The sequence below is a fragment of the Triturus cristatus genome, chromosome 6 (assembly GCF_964204655.1).
Source record: "Triturus cristatus chromosome 6, aTriCri1.1, whole genome shotgun sequence".
Lineage (NCBI taxonomy): Eukaryota > Metazoa > Chordata > Amphibia > Caudata > Salamandridae > Triturus > Triturus cristatus.
The window spans coordinates 117,063,643-117,087,550 of NC_140589.1; the positions used below are offsets into that span (position 1 = coordinate 117,063,643).

A 23,908-nucleotide genomic window follows, 5' to 3' on the forward strand; every position below is an offset into this window, starting at 1 on the left:
GAACTCTGTGTTCTTGCAAGTGCGCCCCTACTGGTTAGTGGTCCGATCAAGGGGGGGTGTAGTGAAGATCGTTATCTACCTATGTACAACGCTAAGTTATCATAACCGCGTTAAATGCTAGAAAGCCATCTTGCCGCTTTTGCTGCTTTTGCACACGAGACTGTAGTCACATGTTATTAAATTGAGAAATGCTTACTCGACTTTGCTTCACATGAGAACTGTCTGTTGTTAACATCCTAAACAGTGAGCAGCGACCTTGGTCTGTACACAGTGTAAAAGAAACAGTCTGGGTCGCTAGACGGTGCATGTTGTTGAGTTCAGGTTGATCGGCCCACTAGTTTAGCCATAACACGCACGCAGCTGCAAATACCTGAAAGTCGAGTGCTTTTAATATTGCAGTGTTACATGTTTTCATTACATTCGGAAGAAGAGCGTTCCTAGGAGCAGAGCATAGCTGTGATGTGAATTCTCTGAGCTGATCTTTACGGTATGGGGTTCCCCATTCAAGCCTAGAGACCTTTTATTAGTCCAATAATACTATTAGTGTGTTAGAGAAAGGAAGGTGGCCTAGAGCCACTGTCATTTTAGTATGATTACTCCTTTCATTTTCTATGGTATTGTAACTATGCTGATGGTTTTGATTTTAATCGTTTGTCTGCTAATGTTAGCCAAACTGCTGCATCTTAGGACACGAGGTTTATAAAATAAACTCCTTAAACTTTTACCGTGTCTCTGTTTATTCTGTTGTGGACTGGTACGAGAATAATTACGAAAAGGTATTTCTGATTCCCACCATTCCTGAGAAATATACTAAGTCGCTTGTTCTGGGTTGTCTATACATTGGGACCGCTGCGTTAAACCTCGGATAACGAATGGGACACTGATGCTGGCCGGATGAGGGGTTCTGGGTTCTGAGGTGAGTTTTTGGTACACCGCAATTCACTGAGGGCCTGGGTTCCTGCGCATAGTTCTGCGCATAAGCAGAATGCCTGCAACAGACTTATGTGTTAGACAGATGAGCTTGAAACGAACACGTTTCCTAATAGGGAGCCAATGTAGGGATTTTAAGCTGGCAGCGGTGTTCTGCAACACCTGGAGTCTAGTATATAGTTCCTCATTGATAGACGCAATTAAAGCATTTCCATAGTTTAGAAGACTGATATTCAAACCCTGAACAAGTGATTTCCTTGGCTCCAAAGGAATCCATTGGAAGATTTTACATAGTGTTCGCATAATGTCAAAGCAGGTGCCCAGGATATGATTTACCAGGTCCTTCATGGACAATTTTTCGTCTATTTTTACACCAAGGTTTAGTACTATGGGTTTTGGGGAAGGACAGAGGCCCAGACTGGTAGGCCACCAATCATTTGACCAGAGTTCATGAGCTTTTTCCAGTTTTAGTAATGTTAACCAACAGTGTGTTTTTACGCGTAATGCTTTCCTGTGGGAGAAAGAACATTCACTACATACGTATACTCGCAATACTTTTCTGTGGGACAGCTTTCGGTCCTGAGATGGTAGAGGGACAAGGACCAAAGTTCCACCAGCAAATTGGTTTTGTGTGCTCTGGTGAGTCCAGTTGCAGAGGTACAAGGTACAAAGGAGGGGGAGAGGGGGCACTTTGAAATAGGTTGGAAAGGGGGTCTTGAGGACAAGTTCGGGAGCTCACAACTGGGGGCGCGGGTCGTGAGGGTCCTGGGAACACGGGAGAGCAATCGGTTTCTTTAACCTTGTGCTAGGCGGCTCAGGTGCAGAGTGTTTACGGTTGGCTGGCTCTTGTGCATCAAGGTCTTCACTGTTGTTGGTCAGGAACTTCAAGGGGGCAAAAATCAGGACAGCTGGGCCACTCTCGGTGATGGCATCTGTGGGGCTGACGTCCCTCGTCTGCTGGCCGTCGGTAATGTTGTTGGCGTTTGGACAGGACTTTCAACAAGCTTGGGTCGCAGCAAGGGTCTGGCATGGTATTGGTGCAGGAGGGCTTGTGGGTGTCCTGGTGACTTTATGATTAGCAGGAAGACGGATCTGACTTCATTGAGTGCACTGACCTTCTCCTGGGTGGCTACTGCTCGGTGGACCCAGTGGACAGCAGGTTCTTTAATCCGGATGTCGCTGTCTGTCCCTGAAGGCTTCTGGGGAGTAGCTCCTCTACACCAAGGGAGATGCTGCCTGTTTGGCAAAGTGCTCGATACCCTCCGGGGCTTGTGGAGGATGCACAGCTGAAGGACGAGTTGGGTCTTTGCAATTGACAAGTTCTCGCGGGGGTCGGCTCTTCGTGTCCTTTTCTTCTTTGAAAGTAAGTTGAATCCTAAGTTCTGGATTCAGGGAGCCCCCTAAATACTAAATTTAGGGATGTTAGAGGAGTGAAGAGTAATAATCAATGAGCTACCTATAGTTGAGGTCACTACAGCTCCTATATGACCACTTCCTGTGGGAAGTGGGTATAACTCTGCCCCAGTTTCTAAATTCTGCCATCACCATGATGGTGGAATTTTCCTAGGGTATGGCACATCAGGCAGCTCACCTTAGGGGTGTGACTGACCTAGGTGTGTTCCACACCTACTTCGCATACTAATTTCCCGCTTGTCCTGGTGCCAAATGGGCCTCAGGACAGGGGATGGCATCTCCCAGGTCTGGGGATGCCAAGGTCGCATATCAAAAAGGCAGCATAGCTTTGAAGCCTCGGGCCTTGGTATACTGATTGCTATCTATTCTGCTGGGAGGAGGTGTAAACACCTTCTGCCAGAGCAGGCTTTGTTCCTGACCTCTGAGAGCAGGGCTCTCACCTCCTAGTGGGTCAGAAGCGTTTCTATGGTGGCAGGCTGGACTGGACCAGACATCAAGCACAGTAGTGAACTAGTAGGTTTCAGGGGGTACCTCTAAGGTACCCTCTGGGTGCATGTACTAATAAATCCATCAATGGAATCAGTGTAGGTTTATTAATACAAGATGTTTGATACAAAACATCTTTGGTGTCAGCGAAACCACCATGTAGCTGGGTAACTCGAAATCACCAGTGCCGAGTACATTTATTCAATATTGCTTCTCTGTTCTCTAGCAATCGACTTGGACATCACATATAATGCCCCCTACCTTAGGGCTGTAAGGCCTACTTTAGGCCTGACTTACAAATATTCATGCAGTCTCTGCAGGCAAGTGCTACAGCAACAAATGATGGACAGAATTCTGACTAAATCAAACATTCACCCTCAGTCAAGAGATCTGGGTTACATCCATCGTACGTTTGCTCACTATGCCGCCCCAGTTAGAACCCAGCCATATGCAAATTAGTCTTGACCCTGCTCCTCGTGGAAACAGTCCGGCCCGAACTGCCAAACTGGTTCCTCACCGGACTGGAAACAAGCATGCTGAGCCAGGCTAGCTTGAATCCAGTGGCACAGCGAGCAAGGGACCCACGTCTGGGCATACCCATCCCACTTAGGGTGAAAAGTGCTATTTCAACAAATAATGGACCGAATGCTGAGTAGATCAAACATTCACCCCCAATCAGGAGATCTGGGTTAAATCCATCGTTCTTTTGCTCACTGCAGGCACGGCACACAGGATGTGTGTCATATCATGTCTTCACTTTTGTTTGCACCGTGTCATGCAGCTTGCAATGGCAGTTAGCATGAGTGTGGTGAGAGGTCCTTTAGGGTGGCACAATACATGCTGCAGCCCCCAGGGGACCCTCTTTAGTACCCATGCCCTAGGTACCAGGGGTACCATTTACTAAGGACTTACACCGGTGCTAGAAGTATTGCCAATAGCGGGAACAATTGTACAGTTTTAGGGAAAGCGATCTGGCACTGGGGACCTGGGTAGCAGGTCTCAGTGCACTTCTGTCAATATTATATCAATTACCGGGCAAAAAGTGGCAGTGACCATGGCAAAAAGGGGCACTTTCCTACAGTTTGTGTTCACCTCAGGGGGAGAGCGGGGGGTTGTACTTTTGTACTGGTCTCCACCTGACCCACTATGTGTATTAATTCGGCTGTGCTGTATTGTAGGGATCAGTCCGTTGTGTCACTGCACATTTGCCAGAATCAATCAATCAGGGAAATTGTAAGCGCACTACTCATCCGTGAGGGTCTCAAGGTGGCGCTGGGCGAGGGTGTGGGGGGGAGGGGGGGAAGCTGCTCCGTTCAGTCGTAGAGCCAGGTCTTGAGGGTCATCCTGAAGATGTGCAGGATGGGGGCGCACCTGATGTTGATCTGCAGTTCGTTCCACGTCTTGGCCACGATGTAGAAGGTTCTTCCGCCCATTCTTGCTCTGCGGATTTGTGGGATATAGGCGAGGTCGGCGAACGGAGGTTCCTCCTGGGTAACTGGAGCGGAATTCTGTCGTTGAGATATTAGGGTCCGGTGTTGTGTTGGCTTATGTGTGTGAGTATTTTGAAGGTTACTCGTTTCACGACAGGGAGCCAGTGGAGGTTGTGTAGGTGCTTGGGTGATGTGTTTGTGTCGAGGGATGCCCAGGACGAGTCTGGCTGTGGTGTTCTGTATGGTCTGGAGTTTGCGGAGCAGAGACTTGTTGAGCCCGGCGTAGAGGGCGTTTCCATAGTCCAGTCTGCTGGTTATGAGTGCGTGGGTGATGGTCTTCCTTGATTCGGTGGGGATCCATTCGAAGGTCTTTCGTAGGATGCGGAGGGTGTTGAAGCAGGTGGAGGCAACGGCGTTGACCGGTCGGGTCATGGAGAGGGAGGAGTTGAGTATGATGCCGACGTTTCGGGTATTGTCCGTCAGGGTGGGGGGGTTGCTGAGGGCGGTGGGCCACCAGGAGTTGTCCCATGCAGAGGGGGAGGGTCCGAGGACGAGGACCTCTGTCTTCTCCGATTTGAGCTTCAGGCAGCTGCTGCTCATCCAGGATGCAACTTCTTTCATTCCTTTCTGGAAGTTGTGTCTGGTGGTGATGGGGTCCTTGGTGAGGGAGAGGATGAGCTGGGTGTCGTCCGCGTAGGATACTATGCTGAGTCCGATGGCGGCGAGGGGGGCCATGTAGATGTTGAAGAGCGTGGAGCTGAGCGACGATCCTTGGGGTACTCCGCAGTTGATTTCCGTGGGTTCATAGAGGAAGGGTGGGAGTCTGATTCTTTGGGGTCTGCCAGCGAGGAAGGAGTCGAGCCAGACGAGAGTGGTTCCCTGCATGCTGGCTTCGTGGATTCTGGCGGTGTGTGTGTGGTGGGAGACGGTGTCAAAGGCTGCAGAGAGGTCGAGTAAGATCAGGGCTGCGTGTCCTTGGTCGAGGAGGGTGCGGATGTCATCTGTGGCTGCGAGTAGAGCTGTCTCCGTGCTGTGTTTGCTGAGGAATCTGGATTGGGAGGGGTAGAGGATGGAGTTTTCTTTGATGAATTTCGTTAGCTGGACGTTGACGGTCTTCTCAGTGACTTTGGCAGTGAAAGGGAGGAGGGAGATGGGTCGGTAGCTCTTGAGGTCCATGGGATCTGCCGGTGGCTAATTGAGTAGGGGTCTGACTTCTGCGCATTTCCAGTCGTCGGGAAAGATGCTGGTTTTGTTGGTGGCGTTGATAGTGCGTCGTAGTTCTGGCGCGATGGCGGCGGCGGCTCTGTGTAATATGTGCGGGGGCAGGGTCCGTGGGGGCTCCTGATTGGATGCCTTTCATGGTCGATGCGGTGTCTTCGGTAATGACTGGGTACAGGAGGAGATGGTGGGCTGGCTGGCGTTGCTGGAGGATAGAGTGGTTTTGGAGTCGGGTGTCTGGTCGTTGAAGTTGTCGTAGAGGCCCTTGATCTTCAGATGGAAGTAGGAGCTGAGCTGGTTGCAGAGGCCATGGGCGGGGGTGATATCTGTTGTTTACTGGGGGGTTTGGTGAACTCCTGGATGATGCAGAAGAGTTCCTTGGAGTTGCTGGAGTTGGTGAGGATCTTGTTCTGGATGAAAGTCCTTTTGGTGGATCTGATGCATTGATGGTATTCTTTAATTGCGTTCTTGTAGGTGGTCTGATCTTCTGGGGTTTTGCTGTTACTCCAGTTCTTCTCGAGACGTCTGCAGGTGCGCCTGGATTCTTGGAGGTCGGTGGTGAACCATGTGGCCTTCCTGGGGTGCTCTCTGTTGGGGTTACATAGGGGTGCAAGTTAGTCTTCGCAGTTACTGATCCATCTGTGGAGTTCCTTGGCTGCCAGGTTTGCGTTGGTCGAGGTGGCGGGGCATCTCGGCTGAGGGTGGAGTTAAGTTGCTCCTCTGTGATCTTGCTCCAGTTTCTTTGTGGAGGGGGGGGGGGTGCGGGTTTGGGCACTGTGGGTTTGTTGACGTGTAAGTGAACGCAGTGGTGGTCCGTCCATGGGGGTTGCGTGGTGTGGATGTTGTTGCCTCCTGCGAAGATGGGGGTCGAGGTTGTGTCCTGACTTGTGGGTGGGGGTGGTGACGAGTTGTTTCAGTCCGAGGCTGGTGAGGTTGTCCACTATGTATCAAGGTCTTTGCCTTTCATTGTTCTCCTTGGGGGCTCCACCACTGGTGTAGTGGTTCTTGGGTTTTCTGTGGGCCTCTCCGTTCTCCTATGGCCCAGAATCTCCTGAGAGTCACTGGTGGATCTGGTGGCTTGCCGGGCTGAATCCAGGTTCTGTAAGGCCCAATGCAGGGCGCCCCCAGGCAAATGTGATATATAACTGAGGGCCAATATCTTGATCCTCAATGGGTACGCACTTGCCTTCTCAGGGCATCAGCAGTGCTCCCACGTCACCGTACTGGACCGCCTACAGACATCCAGTGGGATTCTCTCCTGCATCTTCTTTTTATCTGCACTGGGTCGTCACTCTCGGTGTACCGCTGTGCCGCGGTCACAGAGTCCCCAGTCCACTGTGCCTCCGCTGGCTGCTTTGGGCCACGTTCTTTACAAGTATGCAGGAACCCTGTTCCTCTCACCTCCTTCATAACCGTGGGTGCCTTCTACTTCCTTTGTTGCAGCACCAAGAGTAGTCCACTGCTGTATTCTACTGGGTGTGTTCGGGCCACGTGGGCTGCTATAAGTGCGCCATTTTCCTCTCACCAGCCTCCTCTTCAGATGTCTCCTGGGCTGAATCCGGCATGGCTCCTGTTGGAAATCCGAAGCCCCTTTGTCCGGTCGCACCAGTCCCTTGTTCAGTTGGGCGTTGGCTGAACATGTGCTGGATTATATAAGATATTTGCTCAGGACGCAGGTATTTGCTCAGACCGTCCGTCACAGCCACCATCTTAGACACACTGTTTAGCATGAAACTTTCAAAGTGCAATTAATTTTGCATCAGCAGAGTGATTCCTATATTTCTGGACAATTTTAGAATCTATTCTCAGGTGCAGTTTTCGATTAAGCTCCTTTAATTTGCAGCCTTTTGTTTTAACTAGATCCTGATTCCAAGTAGCTAGTTGGGGAGCAACAAGAGTATTGCCATACTATGGGACACTGTTATGTTATAGTGAATACTGGCAACTGTGTGATATCTTTTGTTGTACTATTTACTGGTTACCCTTATTACTCGTAAAATATAACCACTTCTGACAGTATTTGCCTTTGGTCTTGAATTCTCTGCACATTTAAAATTTGTTTCCATGTTGAATGAAATGTAATGGTACTTTGTTTTAGATAATGTTTTGTGTGTCCGCCATTCTTGGAGTGCTGAGATGGATCCGTTGTCCCATTGACATGAAAACAGCAGAGGTTGGTGGATTTGTAATTGGTTACACGTCCACGGGCCAACCAATTCTCCGTAACCCCTGCTCTGAACTGGTCCTGAAACTTCTTGACAATTTATTTATACTTATAAGGTAAGTCAGATTTATCTGATGTAAATTGCTTCCCAAAATAATTTTACATGTGTGTAGCATACTCAAACCATTTGTGGAATGCCCATGATTAACCAATTTAATTGGTAACTTCACAAGAGTGTCCTTTGAGGTATTCTTAATATGGTTCTAGGTGGGTGGGCTGACCTGTCCCTTGAAAACCTTTGACGTTGCACCCGGGCATTGTGTTCCATCTACTTGTTCCAACTTGTCATTTCCAAAATACAGATGAGTGTATGGTGCATGTTATTGCTGCCTGCTGTGAAAGTGACATCTAGAACCTAGGGTACTCTGTCATCTTACACTATCTCCTTCCGGAATAATTGGGAATTGACTGTAGTTGTGTGCAGAACAGTTCTTGATGATACCTGTAAAGATTTAGTCTGAAGACATTGAATAATCTGCACTCAGAACTGCCATCAGTGTATAACCATCTTTTATCAGGGAGTAAAATATTAATGCTTCCCTAGTCCTGTGTCTTTAGCCACTTTACTTTTCACTATTGGTTATGCTCAACGGACTGTCCCCCACATTTTACTTTATTTAGTAGAGCCCCTTAGAGCTATGAGCTGTGAAAGAGGCATTTGCCAAAAAGATGCAGACCTTCTCTAAATAAAATGCATCCAGAAAATGTGAAGACACTTGTCTGGTATGACCCAACAAATGTATCTGCTCTTGGAAACCTGCCTGTTCTAAGGTTATTTCTGCTCTCTCTATTCTGTCGAAGGCTAACTGTTAATATTGTTTGTTTTTGCAGCTGCAAGTGGTTAGTTTTAAAGTATGTGCTTTCTAAATTCATAGATCAGAGCAAATTAATATCAAAGTTTGTAATTGCTAAAGAAAGCTATTAAACATCCCAGTTGAAAAGGCTGGAATGATAAACAGTGTAAAACAGTCATGTTTGAGCAAAGCAAAGTAGGTTCAAAACGTTTTTTCATTTCAGAAACCTAAAGTAGGTTCAGTTCTTATTCTCGTAAAAATCAGTTTGTGTTTTTTGTATATATTTTTATAATTTTTCATTTTAACAAGTACATTTAACATTACATTCACGACATCCACCCGTTCTTTTTTTTAATTTTTTAATTTAATTATTTGTAGGTTTTAACATATTACATGACAATGCATAGCAATACATTATGCAGTGAGTCACAGTATGTTCCACACTGGTAGGTACCACATGTGCAAACAGATGCAGCAGAGGTAATCTTTGAACCAATCTGTACAATCAAAAGGTATATACGACACACAGAGATGAAGTATTGTGCGCAGACAGGTAGGGATTCACCAATCATGAAACGGCCAAGGGGCCGGTAGCCCGATCCTCTGGCGACAATGCTCAATGGGTATGCGGCGTCCATCCTCGACTGGCCCCAATGAGGCTGAAATCATCAATAAATACATATCCAACAAAACACCTCCTATCAGCATTTAAGCAGTTACATTTGGAGCAGAGTCTCCATCTGCGGATCTAAGTAATAGTAAGTACCCCTGAAGAGGTTTCCATATATCTCTGGGCCTAGAGGTGGTTGGCACCGTCTCAGCATATATAACAGTCTGTTCTTGGCAATATGGTAAGTCTGTCAACCAGTCTTTGAATTTCGGGGCCCGGCCCCACCTACATGCCACTCTCCGTTTGGCTAGTAACAGTGATATAGCAAGAAATTTCCTATGGGCGCTAGGTATCTGTGCCGTGTACCCCAAAAGTGCCATCAGAGGGTGTCTCTCGAGTTCTCTGCCAGTCATCTTTTCTAGTGCCACTAACACCTGTGCCCAGTACTCTTGTATTTCCGGGCACTCCCATGCCAAGTGTAGGAACCCCGCTCCTGGTTGGTGACATCTCTCACACCTATCAGTTGTAGCCAATTTAAATTTGTATTTCTTCAGTGGTGTATAGTAAAGGCGATGCAGGTATTTATAGTGTATCACTCGCAGCCTACAGCTCGCTGAGATCTGTGCCGTCTGCAGACAGCAATATTTCCACTGTTCGTCCGTGAGTTCCCGCCCGATATCTTCCCCCCACTGCACTCGCGCCGAGCTGTGAACTCCATCCCTGTTGGTTCGTATGGCAGTGTATAGGGCTGATACAAGATGTTTTCCGTCTTTGGAGTCTAGCATGTTGTGAAGTGGTACTAGACTTAAGGGTTATCGCGGGAAATCCGGAATGGTTGAAAGCATTCCCTGCCTTAAACGTACATAAAGGAATGCATCCAATGGTGTATATTGTGTATTCTGTAAAAACTGCTCTAGTGTGCGAAACCTCCCAGCATTAAACAGGTATCCCACGTGGAAACTTTCGCTCGTTGGCATAGCTCCAAGATGTGGGTGTGAGTGTTTGATTGGTTCTGATGCTCCGTCCATCGCCACCCCCTTTTGTACCGCTTTGTTCGCCATAAGTTGGCAGGGTATGCTCAGACGTGAGTCACTTGCTCACTTTGCCACTGGATTCAAGCAAGCCTGGCTGAAGACGGCTGAAATGCCAGAAACCGGTCCTAGGAAGCTTGTTTCCGGTCCAGGGAAGGCATGGCTTGGCAGTTCGGGCTGGACTATTCCCATGAGGCACAGGGTCAGACTGATTTGCATATGGCCATGTCTGAACTGGGGTGGCAGAGTGGCCTAAAGAACGGTGATGGATCAAACCCAGATCTGTTGACTGGGTGTGAGTGTTTGATTGGTTTTGATGCTCCGTCCATCGCCACCCCCTTTTGTACCGCATAGCTCCAAGAAACTCTTCTCCTGCAGCAATGACAACTCGGGATGATATGTCAGCGGTAGCCTAGGGGAGTAAAGGACAGGCACAGCCAGCAAAGCCATTATCTTGTTCCACGCGTCTACCGTGCCTGTGATAGTAGTGGGTGGCGTCGTGCGTGAGCGCGTAGATTCATGTATCAAGCCACTCAGTGGTACTGGCTCTGCCAGCCAGTCCTCCACAGCTATTTGTGGCATATATTTGGGGGATGTATCCAATAGTAGGCATAATGTGCCTGTACGCTTAGAAAATAAAGTTCAAAATCAGGAATATCAAACCTCCCCTGATAGTACGGTCGTATTAGAGTCGACCATTTAAGTCTTGCTTGTTTCCCTCCCCATAATAGTCTGATCAATTCAGAGCGCAACGTCTGAAAGAAATGCTGTCCAGGATGGTATGGAATATTAAGAAATAGATAGAGCAATTTCGGTAATATAATCATCTTTATGAGGGAAGCCCTCCCTGCCAACGAGAGCGGTAACGAGACCCAACGTGTAATGTTTGCTGTGAGTCGTGTGATAGCCATACCATAATTTGCCCGTATTGATTCTTCTTTATCCCTGGTGATCTGTATGCCAAGATATCGCAAGTCACTATCACACCAGTCCAGTGGGAAGTCCAGCGGAAATCTAGGCACTGCTGGCGTGAAAGGGAAAAACCGGGACTTCCCCCAGTTAATATTAACGCCCGATAAACTACCAAACCGAATGAACTCTCGCAATATAGGATTGATATTCTGCATGGGGTCCCTGACATATAGCGTCATATCGTCAGCATACAATGAAATTAGTATCTGACGGATGCAGCAGCGTAATGCCTTATCCATGTGGATTTGGCGTAATCTGGAAGCTAGAGGCTCCACAGCTATGGCAAACAGTAGTGGGGACAGGGGGCACCCCTGTCGAGTGCCTCTCGAGATCACTATTGGCTGGGACAATTGTCCATTCATTAATATCTTGGCAGTGGGGTGCTGATATAGTAATTTGATCCAAGATAAGTAGATATGTGGGAAGCCCATTCTCTGTAAGACCCCAAACAGATAGTCCCACTCCACGGAATCAAATGCCTTAGTGGCATCCAAAAATACTGCAGCGAGTGGGAACTCTGGGTCTACTGTTTGAATTAAGGAAAATAAGGTTCTGAGGTTATGGGATGTATTTCTCCCCGGTACAAAACCTGATTGGTCCGGGAGTATTAGCTTATCCATTAGTAAAGCCAACCGATTAGCCAACGTTTTTGCTAAGATTTTGATGTCACAATTTAACAACGACAACGGACGGTATGAGTCACAGTACTCAGGGGGATTGCCGGGTTTCAGCAAAGAGGTAACTATCGCTTCCCTCATTGAGGGGGGGAGAATACCCACCTCCAGGGATTCTTCATACACCTCCTTTAACACTGGCGCCATGATGTCAATGTAGGCTTTATAAAATTCTGCCGGTAAGCCATCAGAACCCGGGGCCTTCCCATTCTGCAATTGCATGATGGCCTCCCTAATTTCGTCAACCTCCAACGGGTGCATGAAAAACTCTCTTTGTGCATCACTAAGCCATGCAAGTGCTATGTCCCCCATGAAGTCATCTAATTCTAGAGGCCCTTGTCTCTGGGATGTGTACAGAGTTCCGTAATGTGTGAGGAACGTGTCTAAAATGGCTTGTGTGTCACGCTGCAACAATTCCCCAGGTCCCTGTATCTCTAAAATGTATGCATTGAACCGTGGATTCCTTGTCATCTCGGCTAGTGCCCTGCCCGGCCTCTCCCCTTCCTCTTATTTCCGGGCTGTCCAATACTTGCCCTAAATTTCGACTCTCTGAGTGCCGTGTCTTCATAGTCAGTCAATTTTTCCTGAAACTGCGTTTGCACTTGTCCCACTTCTCCTCTCCCCATCCACCTCTCCAGCTCTCGCAATTCACGTTCTAATTTACGCAAGGTATTCTGTAAGTCCTTCAACACCCCAAAACTTTTGGACATGCAGAAACCCCTGATCGTTACTTTGAAAGCTTCCCATATCACTTCAACGCTATCCACTGTCCCTTTATTCCTGATTAAGAAATCCTTGATCTCCTCTCCTAACTCTGCCTGAAACTCCGTATCCAACAGCGCTGTGGGCTGCAACCTCCAGCTTGGCCTCGGCCTATCATACCCCGGGGGAGTAAGCGCCAACTTCACCGGGCAGTGGTCCGAAAACGTCCTAGCCAAATGTGATACACTACATATGGACGGCACCAATCCCTTAGACAGCAGACAATAGTCTATCCTCGCCCATGTCCCTCTATGCGACGTGAAGTGTGTGCCTTCCTGTCATCGCGGATGTGTATACCTCCAACTGTCTTATTAGTTCGCCTTCTGCGATGATCCCACTCTGCGCCTCCTGCGCTTTAGTGTAATGATGTGCGGCCACATTAGATCTGTCACGGAGCGGATTCAAAGCCACATTAAAATTGCCGCCCCAGATGATGTGAGTGGAGCCAATATTCACTATTTTGCCTCATAGGATAGTGAAGAAGTCAGGGCTGTCCGTGTTGGGTCCATAACAATTTGCAATCGTGACCGACTCCCTGCCTAGCCTCCCCCATGTGATGACAAACCGGCCCTGCGGATCCACCTCCACCCCCGCCATCTCGAAAGGAGTTTGTTTTATAAACAGGATGGCAGTGCCACGAGCATATGTGGAGTAGGATGAAAATAATGGACAGCTTGCCTATTTACTGGCGAAAGTGTTAGCCGCTGTTGGACTGATATGTGTTTCCTGCAGCAAGGCTATTTGTATTTGCTGCTGATCCAGATATGCTAGAATTTGCCTCCGCTTTCTCGGGTCCCCTAGGCCCCTGACATTCCACGACAGCACCTTCAGTACGGCTCTATCCTCCTGTGCCATCGCACCCCTACGTTACCACCCGACCTGCGCATCGTGTATGCAAACCCACATCTGTATAGTTATTGTTACCATCATGTGATCGCATTACTTCCTCACTGTAAATATTAAGTTCTCCCCCTCAGCCCTCCCCCTCCTACTGATAAATCCCAAACATGTCAGTCACAGTTAACCCACTCCCCACCCCTACACCCCTTTGCTCCTGTATCATAACCTCAAAACCTGTGGTTTCCCACTGAGAACTTAAGAAGCAATTTAAAGAAAACAAAAAACATAAAAAACAACATGGGGGATCTCCCAATTGGGGGATGCATCTGGGTGACCCACGAAAACCTCTTCTCAGTCCAAATGGGACAAAGCAACTTGTTTGTCCCTGGGTAGAGTTCGAGGGTGTCTGGCTTCAAAATTATTTGATATTCCCTACGGAGCGCACGTCTTCACTCAAATATCCTCAGTTCCACATTTCCTCCTTGGTGACATGCTCGTGCTGCATTAACCCTCGATCGGATCTATAGTTATCCTCCATGAGTCATGTCTTGGCAATGGCGATTTGCGAGTAACGGCGTCAGTCAATGTATGGACTACAAGGGATATCAGGGGAAGTCCTCCTGCATCTCCGTATGCCGTCTTGACCTCTGGAGTCGCTTCAGAAACTCTTCAACCTGTTGATGCTTAGTGAAAAAAGTTTGGGCTCCTTGATGCGTGATGCGCAGGCGAGCTGGGTATAATAAGGCGTAGTCAATCTGGGCTTGCTTTACAGCCATGAACTTGCGGTGTTCCTCCTGCACATGCAACGTGAAGTCTGGGTACATAGTAAATGACACTCCCTCATAGGACAGCTGTTGCTTCTCCCTGGCCACCCTCAATGCCGTATCCCTGTCCCTATAGTTCAGCAAACAAGCAATTATGGGTCTGGGCGAATTTCCAGGGGGCGGCCGCGGACCAAGCGACCGATGAGCCCTTTCCACTATGAAATGAGGAGATAGGAGTTCAGGTCCTACCACTGCCACCAGTACTTTCTCAATATATTCTTACATCTTGCCCGTATTTGTACTCTCTGGTATACCCAAAACGCGTATGTTATTCCGTCTACTACGCGCTTCAATGTCCTCATTCTTAGTCGCTATAACTTTAAGCAGCTTATCCAGTTGCGCCGTCGTTTTTTGTACTTGAGTCGCGGTGTCCCCCACGTCTGAAATGCGGTGTTCCGCTTCCTTAAGGCGCGTTTCGTGCCCCTATATTGTACGGGCTATCGCATCCATGCGGGTGCTTATCGTGTCCATTTTATCCGCGATGGTTGCAAATCCCTGCCGCATTTCTAGCAGAATTGAGTTCAGGTCCACCTCCGATGGCGGCTGGGAATCCATCTGTTGTGTGTCCGTCGCCCCAGCTCGTTCCGGCGAGTGCTGCTTCGTGGTCTTCCTGCTTTCAAATGGCAGTCGAGACTGCCGGGCATCCGTCTTCCCCATCTTGGCTCTGCCTCCCACGCCATCTATCCCATCCAGTCTGGGCACTATGCTCCACCCAGAAGGAAAGCAGGCAACAGGCGGTATCACCTCCTCTCCTTTTCCACACTACTGCGCAGATCCGACTCGCGCTGTTCCACAGCCGCGATTCACATGCCCGCATTCATAGCACGCTCATTCCATAGAACTGTCCACTGGGAGGGGGGGGGGGGGATATCAGAGATGGACACGACAATTCCGGAGGCCACAGTATGGTGTCTTCCAATGCCATTCGCCCCCAGTCCGCGTGCCGCAAGACGCACCACATCAGTCGCTAGCCAAGGCGCAGCAACCACCCGTAGTTTCCTCCAACACACCACGCAGTATGCACGTTTATCAATGGTATCTGTTTCGCTGCAGGTTCCTCCAATGTGAGCAGACCTGGTGCCTGTGACCTCCTTTACCTAGCCTTGCCTCATTTTTCTCTGCGTTTCCAGCACACCATCCCTGGCGCACAGACTGGGGAACCGGGACAATGTCGAGCTTCCTCCACCGAGCCGTGGCGTCTCCATGTTCCGAGCCCCGCCTCTGAGACACTGGCAGTCGTCCCTGGTGGTCTGTATCACTCACTGGCTTCGCAGATGATCCGCACACCCCTCTGCTGAGATTCTGTAGTGGTCGCTTAAGCCCAGAGCCGATGCATATGCTGGGGCCCCGTAGCCACTCTCAGACGCGGGCCGCAGCGCTCCGCGAGATGCGTGGTAAATAGTCACCGCGCCCCGCCGATCGGTGCGCGTATTCCTCTCCACTTCGCCAGCAGTCTAAATTCTGCTTTCTGCAGCTCAACTACTTCTCAGCATTTCTTGGTGGGGGTATCTGTGATCCGCTCCAGTGCTCGCCACCTTACTACGTCAGCCAGCGCTTTCCGCCATGAAGCGGGCCGCTCGTCTCGCAGAATCCTCGGCCCTCGAGTAGTGCGCCACGCCTCCCAGCCGCTCCAGACTCCGCGGCCAGCGCCGCCGGCAACACCGCCTCGCCTCGATCTCCAGTGCCAGCGCGCTTCGTTGACGACCAGCACCACACCAACAAGTGCCTGCCCAATTACGCTATAGATTGCCGACAGTTAGTGAAGGCTCTCCGCCTCAGAGAGAGGATAAATATCGGATCACGAAGCCGGACTGCGGGAGCCCCACAGAGTGGCGGCCATTCCGCTCGTGCGGCACCTAGCGCCCCCATCCACCCGTTCTTCCCATGGTCCGAACTCTAGTTACTCACCAATACCAAATGTATATCAAGTATCTCCAGTCCACTCCATCATGGTTCCTTCCCAATTTCCCGTCTTCTGTGCTTAAGGTCTTTGAAGACAGTGTTCTTTACCCTCTCAACCTGTAATAAAGGAGTATCTTCTGTGCCCCCCCCCTTAACCCACATTCATGTCCCACCCTCCCCCTTTGTCTTGTCTTATATCTCCTCATGCACCCTGTTCCCTTGTAGACTTCCTTTTCCATTATTCTACAAATTTCCATTCCTAGTTCTGAGTTTTGATGTGTGGGGAAAAGCCCAGATCCCCCTCGAGATATCTTGCTTAGTCACAGTACAACCCAGGTTTATTAACAGTTTCTGGTAGCTGGAGTGATCGGTTGGGCCCCATACACCCAGTATTGCCAGTCTTGGATATAGTTCCAGGGTTAACCCTGTTGCTTCTTCTAAAGAGTTCCAACTGCATCCCAGAAGGCTCTTTATATAATATACCAAAGAGAGGTTTGTTGTGTGGAGTCCAGGTATCTCTTATGAGTGGACAGAGCTTGCTTTAATAATCCAAAGGTGCTCTTTTTGTGATAGTGTGGTCGAATAGAGGAGTGTTAGGCATTTGTTTCACTCAGTCCATAAATTATACACACACTCAAAAACGAGATCCTCACCAAATTCGAAAAATAAGACTTCTTTTATAGATATTTGTTTGCTGCGTAATTGGGTAAGTACTATGTTTTGAGATTTCACTGTTTTGGAAGTATACGGAAATATACTTGATTTGGATGAGATGTGTCAGTTTTACAGTATACAGAAGTACACTGGTACTTTTATCTTTTAAAGAGATAATAATATCCTATGAGAAAGAAATATATACTGCATACAGGTAATTAGCAGCAACTTATGGGACTGTTCTAAGGTAAGTATGGGGCAAAGTCCAAGGCAGCAACAACAGGTCAGCTCTGGGGCGTCCGGATGCAGAGGTGTACAATACAGCATCGGGTGCCCCGTTAAAGTGAATGGGGAACGGTCTGGTTACAAAGAGGCTGCAAGGGGGGTGGAGGGGAGTTCAGTTGACCCCACAGGGGGGCTCAGACCATGGGATGTTCGGCCACGTAGGGACACCGTTGGTTCACTGGAACTCGGGCTGGTGGGCTCAGCTGCATTGGTGGTTTCTCCGGCGGGGTCGCACTGCGGTAGGCACTCAAGGTTGTAGGTGGGCCTGCAAAATCAGGCTACAGGCAGGGACTATGGGACCAGTCCAGCCAAACTCAAAGGTGAGTTAAGCTCTTGAGGCTGTCAGTACCCAGTTGGCACCATTGGTCCTCTTCTGCCCGAGCTGTGGAGCTCAGGTGCAGTGGTGCTTCTTGGTGTCGGGTTTTCACAGTCCAATGCTCTTGCAGTTCCTCCTGCCTGGCATGAGAGGCTGCAGGTGGGGACTGTGGGGCCAGTCTGGTGGAGCCCAAGGGGGGGCTCAGCTCTTGAGGGTCTCTGTGCCCCAGGGGCACCATTGGTTCATGGCAACTTGGACCAGGGGGCTTGTGTGGTGTGCTGTTTGGTCCAGCGGGGTAACCTGCAAACGTGCAGGGAAGCAGCTCCTCTGCTTTGGGAGGTGACAGCGCTTTCTGAACGAGCCGGGTCTGTGCAATTGTCGGGGACAACTGGCAGGGTTTGCACCAAGTCAGTTGCTGCTTCTCAGTTCTCGCGTCATGGCCTCTTCTTTGGCCTGCTACCTTCTCCAGGCTGATAAATCTGATTTCCTGGTGTCAGGGGGACGCCAAAATACTCAATTTAGGGGCATTGAGGGTAGTGATGGGTAGTAGTCAATGGGCTACTTTCCCTAATTTCACCACAACCAAAATGGTGAAAATCTAATTTTTGTGTTCACTTCAGGTAGTCCACCTTAAGGGTGTGAGTAGCTTGGAGATGCAACACGCCTCTTTGCACAGCAACGTTCCCACCTGTCCTGGTGCCAAATGGGCCTCAGGGCAGGTGGTGACATCTCCCATGTCTGGGGGAAGCCAGGCTCTCATATCAAAGGTGGTGTGCTCTTTGAAGCTCCCTGCTGTGACATACTAATTTACTAGCCATCCTGCTGGAGGAGGTGTAAATACCAACTACCAGAGCAGGCATTATTTCTGACCTCTGAGAACGGGGCTCTCACCTCCTGTGGGGTCAGACACTCGTCTGTGGTGGAAGGCTGAACAGAACCAGTCAGCCAGCACACTAGAGTACTAGTAGGGTTCAGGGGGTACCTCTAAGGTACTCTCTGGGTGCATGTATTAATAAAGCCATCACTGGAATCAGTGTCGGTTTATTAATATGAGGTGTTTGATACAAAACACCTTATGTTTCAGTGAAGCCATTATATAGCTGGGATACTTGTTTAGACAAGTGCTCAGTACATACATTAAGATGGCCACCCTGCTCACTTGTAATATCTAGCAATAGAACTAGACCTCACAGGGGCATATCTGTCCATGCAGATATGCCCTCACATGAAATATAATTCACCCTGCCTTAGGGCTCAGGGGTGACTTAATTATATTAAATGCAGTGACTTTGGCATGGCACACAGGAGTGTGCCAAGTCATGTTTTCACTCATGGTTTGCACCATGTCACGCAGCCTGCAATGGTAGTATGTGTGGAATTTGTCTGTGGTTGCCTTAGGGTGGCATAAGATATGCTGCAGGCCCTTGGCACCCTTTTTAGTAGCCATGCCCTAAGTACCCGAGCTACCATTTACTAGGGACTTACAGGGGTACTAAAGTCCAATTGAGTTACAATTAGACATCACCTTGTTTTAAGGAAAGAGCACTGGCACTGATATTTGTTTGGCAGGCCGCGGTGCACTGTCAGTCGAAAACTAGCATCCGGTAGCAAAAAAAGGGGCAAGAAGTGGGGGGACAACTGCAACAAAAAAACTGTTTCCTACAGTGCAGAAAATGACCCTCCAGCCACCAACCTCTAAGGCCTATCCTGCAGAGTAAGGTGCACATGTGGTATGCCCTGTGCATGACCTTAAGCTGGATTAGTCTGAAACTCGCTTTTATTGCCATCGTTGCTGGGAACTCCAATGCCGCCTGCCAATCATCCTCATCTAGCTCCCCCAGGTGCTGCTCCTATTTGCCTTGTAATGTCAGCAGGGGGGCCTGAGTGTTTCTCAGCACTGTTCCGTGAAATCAATTTATTTATTTTCGACCTGCCCATTCAGGAGTCTATTTTCTAATGGTGAATCCTCTTGCGTTTCTTCTTCCTGGGACATATTCCCTGAGGGCAGTGCCGCAATTGACCATAACGCACCACTGTGTTTCTGACATCTGATTTTCTTGTCGTAGATAGGAGAAGGGGACCACCCCGTTCACGTCCCACAAATCTGCCACTCTGGATAGGCCGATGTATGGTAATACCCCCTTAGTATTTTGACCTTTGAAGGAATCTCATAGCTATTTGAGGTTGTCTTCCTACCCAAAGCAGTGTTCGTACTAGTGCGTCTACCTTAGTAAAAAAAAACGATCTGTGTTTTTATAAAGGCTGGTCTAGAGTATATACAAGAATCTTGGGAGTGCTGCCATTTTAAACATTGTTGCCATCCCTAGCATTGAAAGCGACAGTCACTGCCAATGTTTCACATCTTGCTCCAGACATTTAAGCAGGAGATCCAGGTTTGCTTCATAATACTAGTCTGGACATTTAGTTATTCAGATCCCCGCATATTTAAACTGCAGCATTTCTATCCGTAGCGGCAGGGCGAGAGTCTCACCCTGCATGTATCTACCCCTCAGGAACTGTGGTGATTTGTCCCAGATTGTGGCGCACTTGGAGTGATCGACCAATAAGCAGAAAATATCCCGCAGGCTGTCCAGAGTTTGGGCTGCACTTGTCAATTTAGTAGAATGTTGTTGGTGTATAGTGAGATGCATTCGCTCTGATACCCGCATGGGTCTAGTTCGTGGTATATAAAACTTTTCAAATAAATACATTTGTCCTCACCACCACCTCCAGGCCAGCCCCCACACCTGTGCATCCACACACACCCATTCCGCCAAGGCTTCTATAGCCAGGGCGGACATCATTGGCGATAGCGAGCACCCTTGACATATGGCCCTTCGTATGATTAATTGACACGATGTGTGGCCATTAATCTGCACTCTGGCCTTAAATTGGTAATATAGCAGTTTGACCCACCTGATGTATCTAGGGCCATACCCCATCCTAGCCAGTGCCCCAAAAAGGTAGGCTCATTCTACCGAGTCAAAGGCCTTGTTGGCTTCCCAACTGGGAAATCCCAAGCTTTCTCCAAGTTGTGATGTAGCCATCTTAAATTCAGCTTGGTGGAGCGGCACGGCGTAAATCCATTCTGATCCAGATATGCTAACTCTGTCTCTACCGCCCTCAGTCTGATAAAGACCGGATTGTTAAATGCGGAATATAAATGCTCGAAAATCGATGCAAAGTTAAGACTGCTCTTTTTTCTTAAGATATATATGAAAAAGGGTAAATAAAACGAGTGGATTGGGGGCAAAAATATCTGTCCCTTTGACTGCCGCTGGGATTGTGTATATGTTCTGCACACCTTTTTCTGTTACGTTCCAAATATCTTGGAGACTCCAAGATGACAGAATACAACTGTAACAGAATTTATTGGCTTCAGAATGGAGAGCTCATTGGGATGAATGTTGACATGGACAGCCTGAAGACAAGCAGAGTTCTCTATAGCACTCGCTTTGTGGATATTTATAGATTTTGACCTAACTTCACTTTGTTCTTATGTTCCACCCATCTGTGTCAGTGTGCTCTAATGAGTAAAGGATTGCTTCCATGGTAGGGTCACTCCGTCACATCTCCCCATTCTTCCACCTTCTGCCAAACGGTCTTTCATCCCCAACATAAATGTGAACATGTAACCAATGAAAACTAGCCTCCCTTTGAAGGATAATCTCACTCACTTGTGTAGATTACCTTCATAGGATCACAAATAACAAGTCATTTAGGGTTATTGTCCGTGTTGAATATGGTCTCAACAGCGCCCTCCCAGCAACGGAGACCACCAAATTTCTGCTACTTCAAAATAATATTGTGTCCCAGCGGGGTGTTGTACCCTACAAAGCCTCCACATACTTGCTTTTCCAGTATTAGCTGGTGTCAGAATCACAACTGACTGCATGGGTGTTGAATCACCACCTCTTATCTTGCTGTAAAGTCAGCCCTGTTTTTGTTGTTGGCTCTGTGTTGATGGGAGACTACATAAATACCAGGGAAACAAGAGTACATTTTTAAAGAGCAGCTTCTGTAACAACACCCTAAATTAATCAATATTTTAACAAACAGTCTGGCTTGCTGAAGCAAGAAAAGCAATTCACTTTAGTAAATCGGTGTATAGATTTATCAAAATGACTCGCTCGACTGTGTTATATTAATAATGGATGCAGACCCCTCTGTTGTTAAGATGGATTTGTTTGGTGCTCTTGTAGTAAGCTTTTTTTTTTCGCTGAGAAGGGTTATTTAAAATTGTATTAGCTGATGGAGACTTCTAGTCGCAGATTCCTTACCTTAGAATTATCCCTAGCCGTCAGACTGGATATGGAATTTTTACGTGAGCAGTACCTCTATGCGCTGGTAGGTGATAATGTTCGGCTCCGCGTGATGCCGTCTGTGTCCTTCACATCGGAAGTGAAGTTCATGGTGCCTATATAGGCGTCATCCAGGCGTGCTAATGTCAGTTCTTCTTTTCCGAGCCAGTCAGCGCACATCCGGGAAAAGCTACCCCTAGTCACTTTTTTACTTAACTTTTTTCGATGTTTTGTTGGAAGTGTTTTGAGGTCTTACCTCCTCGTGTGGCAGGAATGTCCTCCAAGAAGGCCGGCTTAAGGCAATGCGGCGTCTGTCACTGACATATGTTGTTGATGGACCTGCACCTTGTTTGCCTCGAGCGAGACCATTACCTGAAAGCCTGCCTCTATTGCTGCGCCATGCATCTGAAGGCCTTGAGTAATCAATCCCTCTACCCCCTGGTGGCTCACTGTGTGACGCCATAATGATCCAGGTCCCAGTTGAGAGTAAGGTCCTGGGAGCAGTTGCGTAGTCTGAGATTTTCATCACACTCCAAGTCATTGAGTATTTTGGGTAAGTCCCGCCACACAAGATAAAGAAGTTGTCAAAGCGTGCTTCGACTTCACCTCATCCGTCGGCCAAAGAGACAAGGGAGCTTTGTCACTCGAGGCTGTCTGTGGTTTAGCACTGCAGTCTGTGAACACTGCGTGCCTTTTAGGCAGCTATTCAGGATACGGTTATTCAGGTGCTGCCATCGGTTCAGAAGGAGGCCTTGACCATTCCTTCTCAGGCGTTGCCCATGGGCGAGATACAGCGAAGCTCACGATAAGATGTGGACTAGACACCACTGACTCACTAAGCAGAGTGGTTTCGCCAACAGTGGCATTTTGGCGCCATGACTGGTTGAGAACGACTGGATTTTCTGGGGATGTCCAATCATCTCTTATGGAAATGCTTTTTGATGGCTCCAGTCTCTTTGGAGACAAGGAGGATTTGGTGCTAGATCTCTTAAGGGACAGCAGGGCAACTTCTTGGCCCTTGGGCCTCTCCATGCCCCCGCACCCCTTGACACCCACAATTCACCTTTCACTCCTTGCGTGGCAATGGAAGGGGCTTCCAACTGCACCTTGACCCTCCCAGCCACTAGGTCGCATATGCTCCCCTGCATATGCGCGGCTGGGGACACGTTACTCAAGGACCCGGTGGGTTGGGCAGCCAGCAGTCACACCTATTCAACACCCCCACCCTCAGTAGCCTCCAAACCCTCCTAATCTGCCCTCATACCATCATGGGCACTCAGTTGGCGCCAGGATTGACCATCACCTGCCCTCTTGCGGTCCATAATATTGGACAGGTGGGTTTTGCAGATCGTCCGAAGGGGCTTCTCCCCCCTGTAGGAAGCTGGCTTTGTATATAGTATACCAAAGAAAGGTATAGTCTGCACAGAGTCTAGGGAGTCCACAGAGTTTGTATTACTTTAAAATAGTTTAAAATAAAGTGAGATTACTTACGAGTACTCTTGGATTAATTTTCAGTTACTTTTAGGACTTGAGGTGATATGCCGAGATATCACACACTGGATATTGTCACTTACTGGTAAGTAAGACCATTCTTAAATTAGAGCACATTTACTTTCTTTTCATACAAAACAATAGATCAACCGACTTTTTTTTAGGAAATAAACTTGTAACATTGATTTCTATGGGACAAAAAATGTTATTGGATCTCAGGTAGTAAACGATTTACAAGTAGGAGTTTTGGGGGTTAGGACCAAGGTTCCACAAGGTCCAGTTGGGCACTCAAATTGCACTACCAGCGGCACTAGGGCTGGGGTGCAGAGTGCAGGTGCCCAATGTTAGCCGTTGGGGCTTAGGGGGCCTTCGGTCAGGGACTGCTTGCTAGCAGGCCACTTGGCTGTGGGAGCAAAGCTCCTGTGGTAGAGATTAGCACTGCAGGGGCCAACAATCAGCACAGGAGCTGCACCACCAGCAGCACAGGGGCGGCCGGATGCAGGGTGCAAAGAAGATGTCAGGGACCCTGTGGTTTCCAATGAGGACCTTCGGTTCGGCAAAGTTGCTGCCAGCTCGGATAGGGATACTTCCTGAAGGTGACCACTGACTGGCTGGAGAGGTAAGTTGGGTTCTTGGGGGATGCCAGGATGCAGTCGGTTCGGCCACCCAAGGCCGTTTGGGGTCTGGTGCAGAGTTGTCTTTTGGCGTTGGGTCTTCTTACCAGCTTCGATTGGGGAGGATGCAGGCATCA

The 23,908-nt window shown here is 48.5% G+C and overlaps 1 protein-coding gene across 5 annotated transcripts in view; it reads left to right on the forward strand.

The window, feature by feature from the left end:
* Positions 1–23,908, forward strand: part of LOC146816482 (exportin-5-like) — a 1,867,381-nt gene that overhangs the window by 716,757 nt on the left and 1,126,716 nt on the right. For all 5 annotated transcript variants that reach the window (XM_085610326.1, XM_085610327.1, XM_085610328.1 and 2 more), the window contains exon 20: positions 7,576–7,757. In XM_085610326.1, coding sequence (XP_085466452.1) covers positions 7,576–7,757 — 182 coding nt within the window. The remainder of the gene's footprint in view (positions 1–7,575; positions 7,758–23,908) is intronic.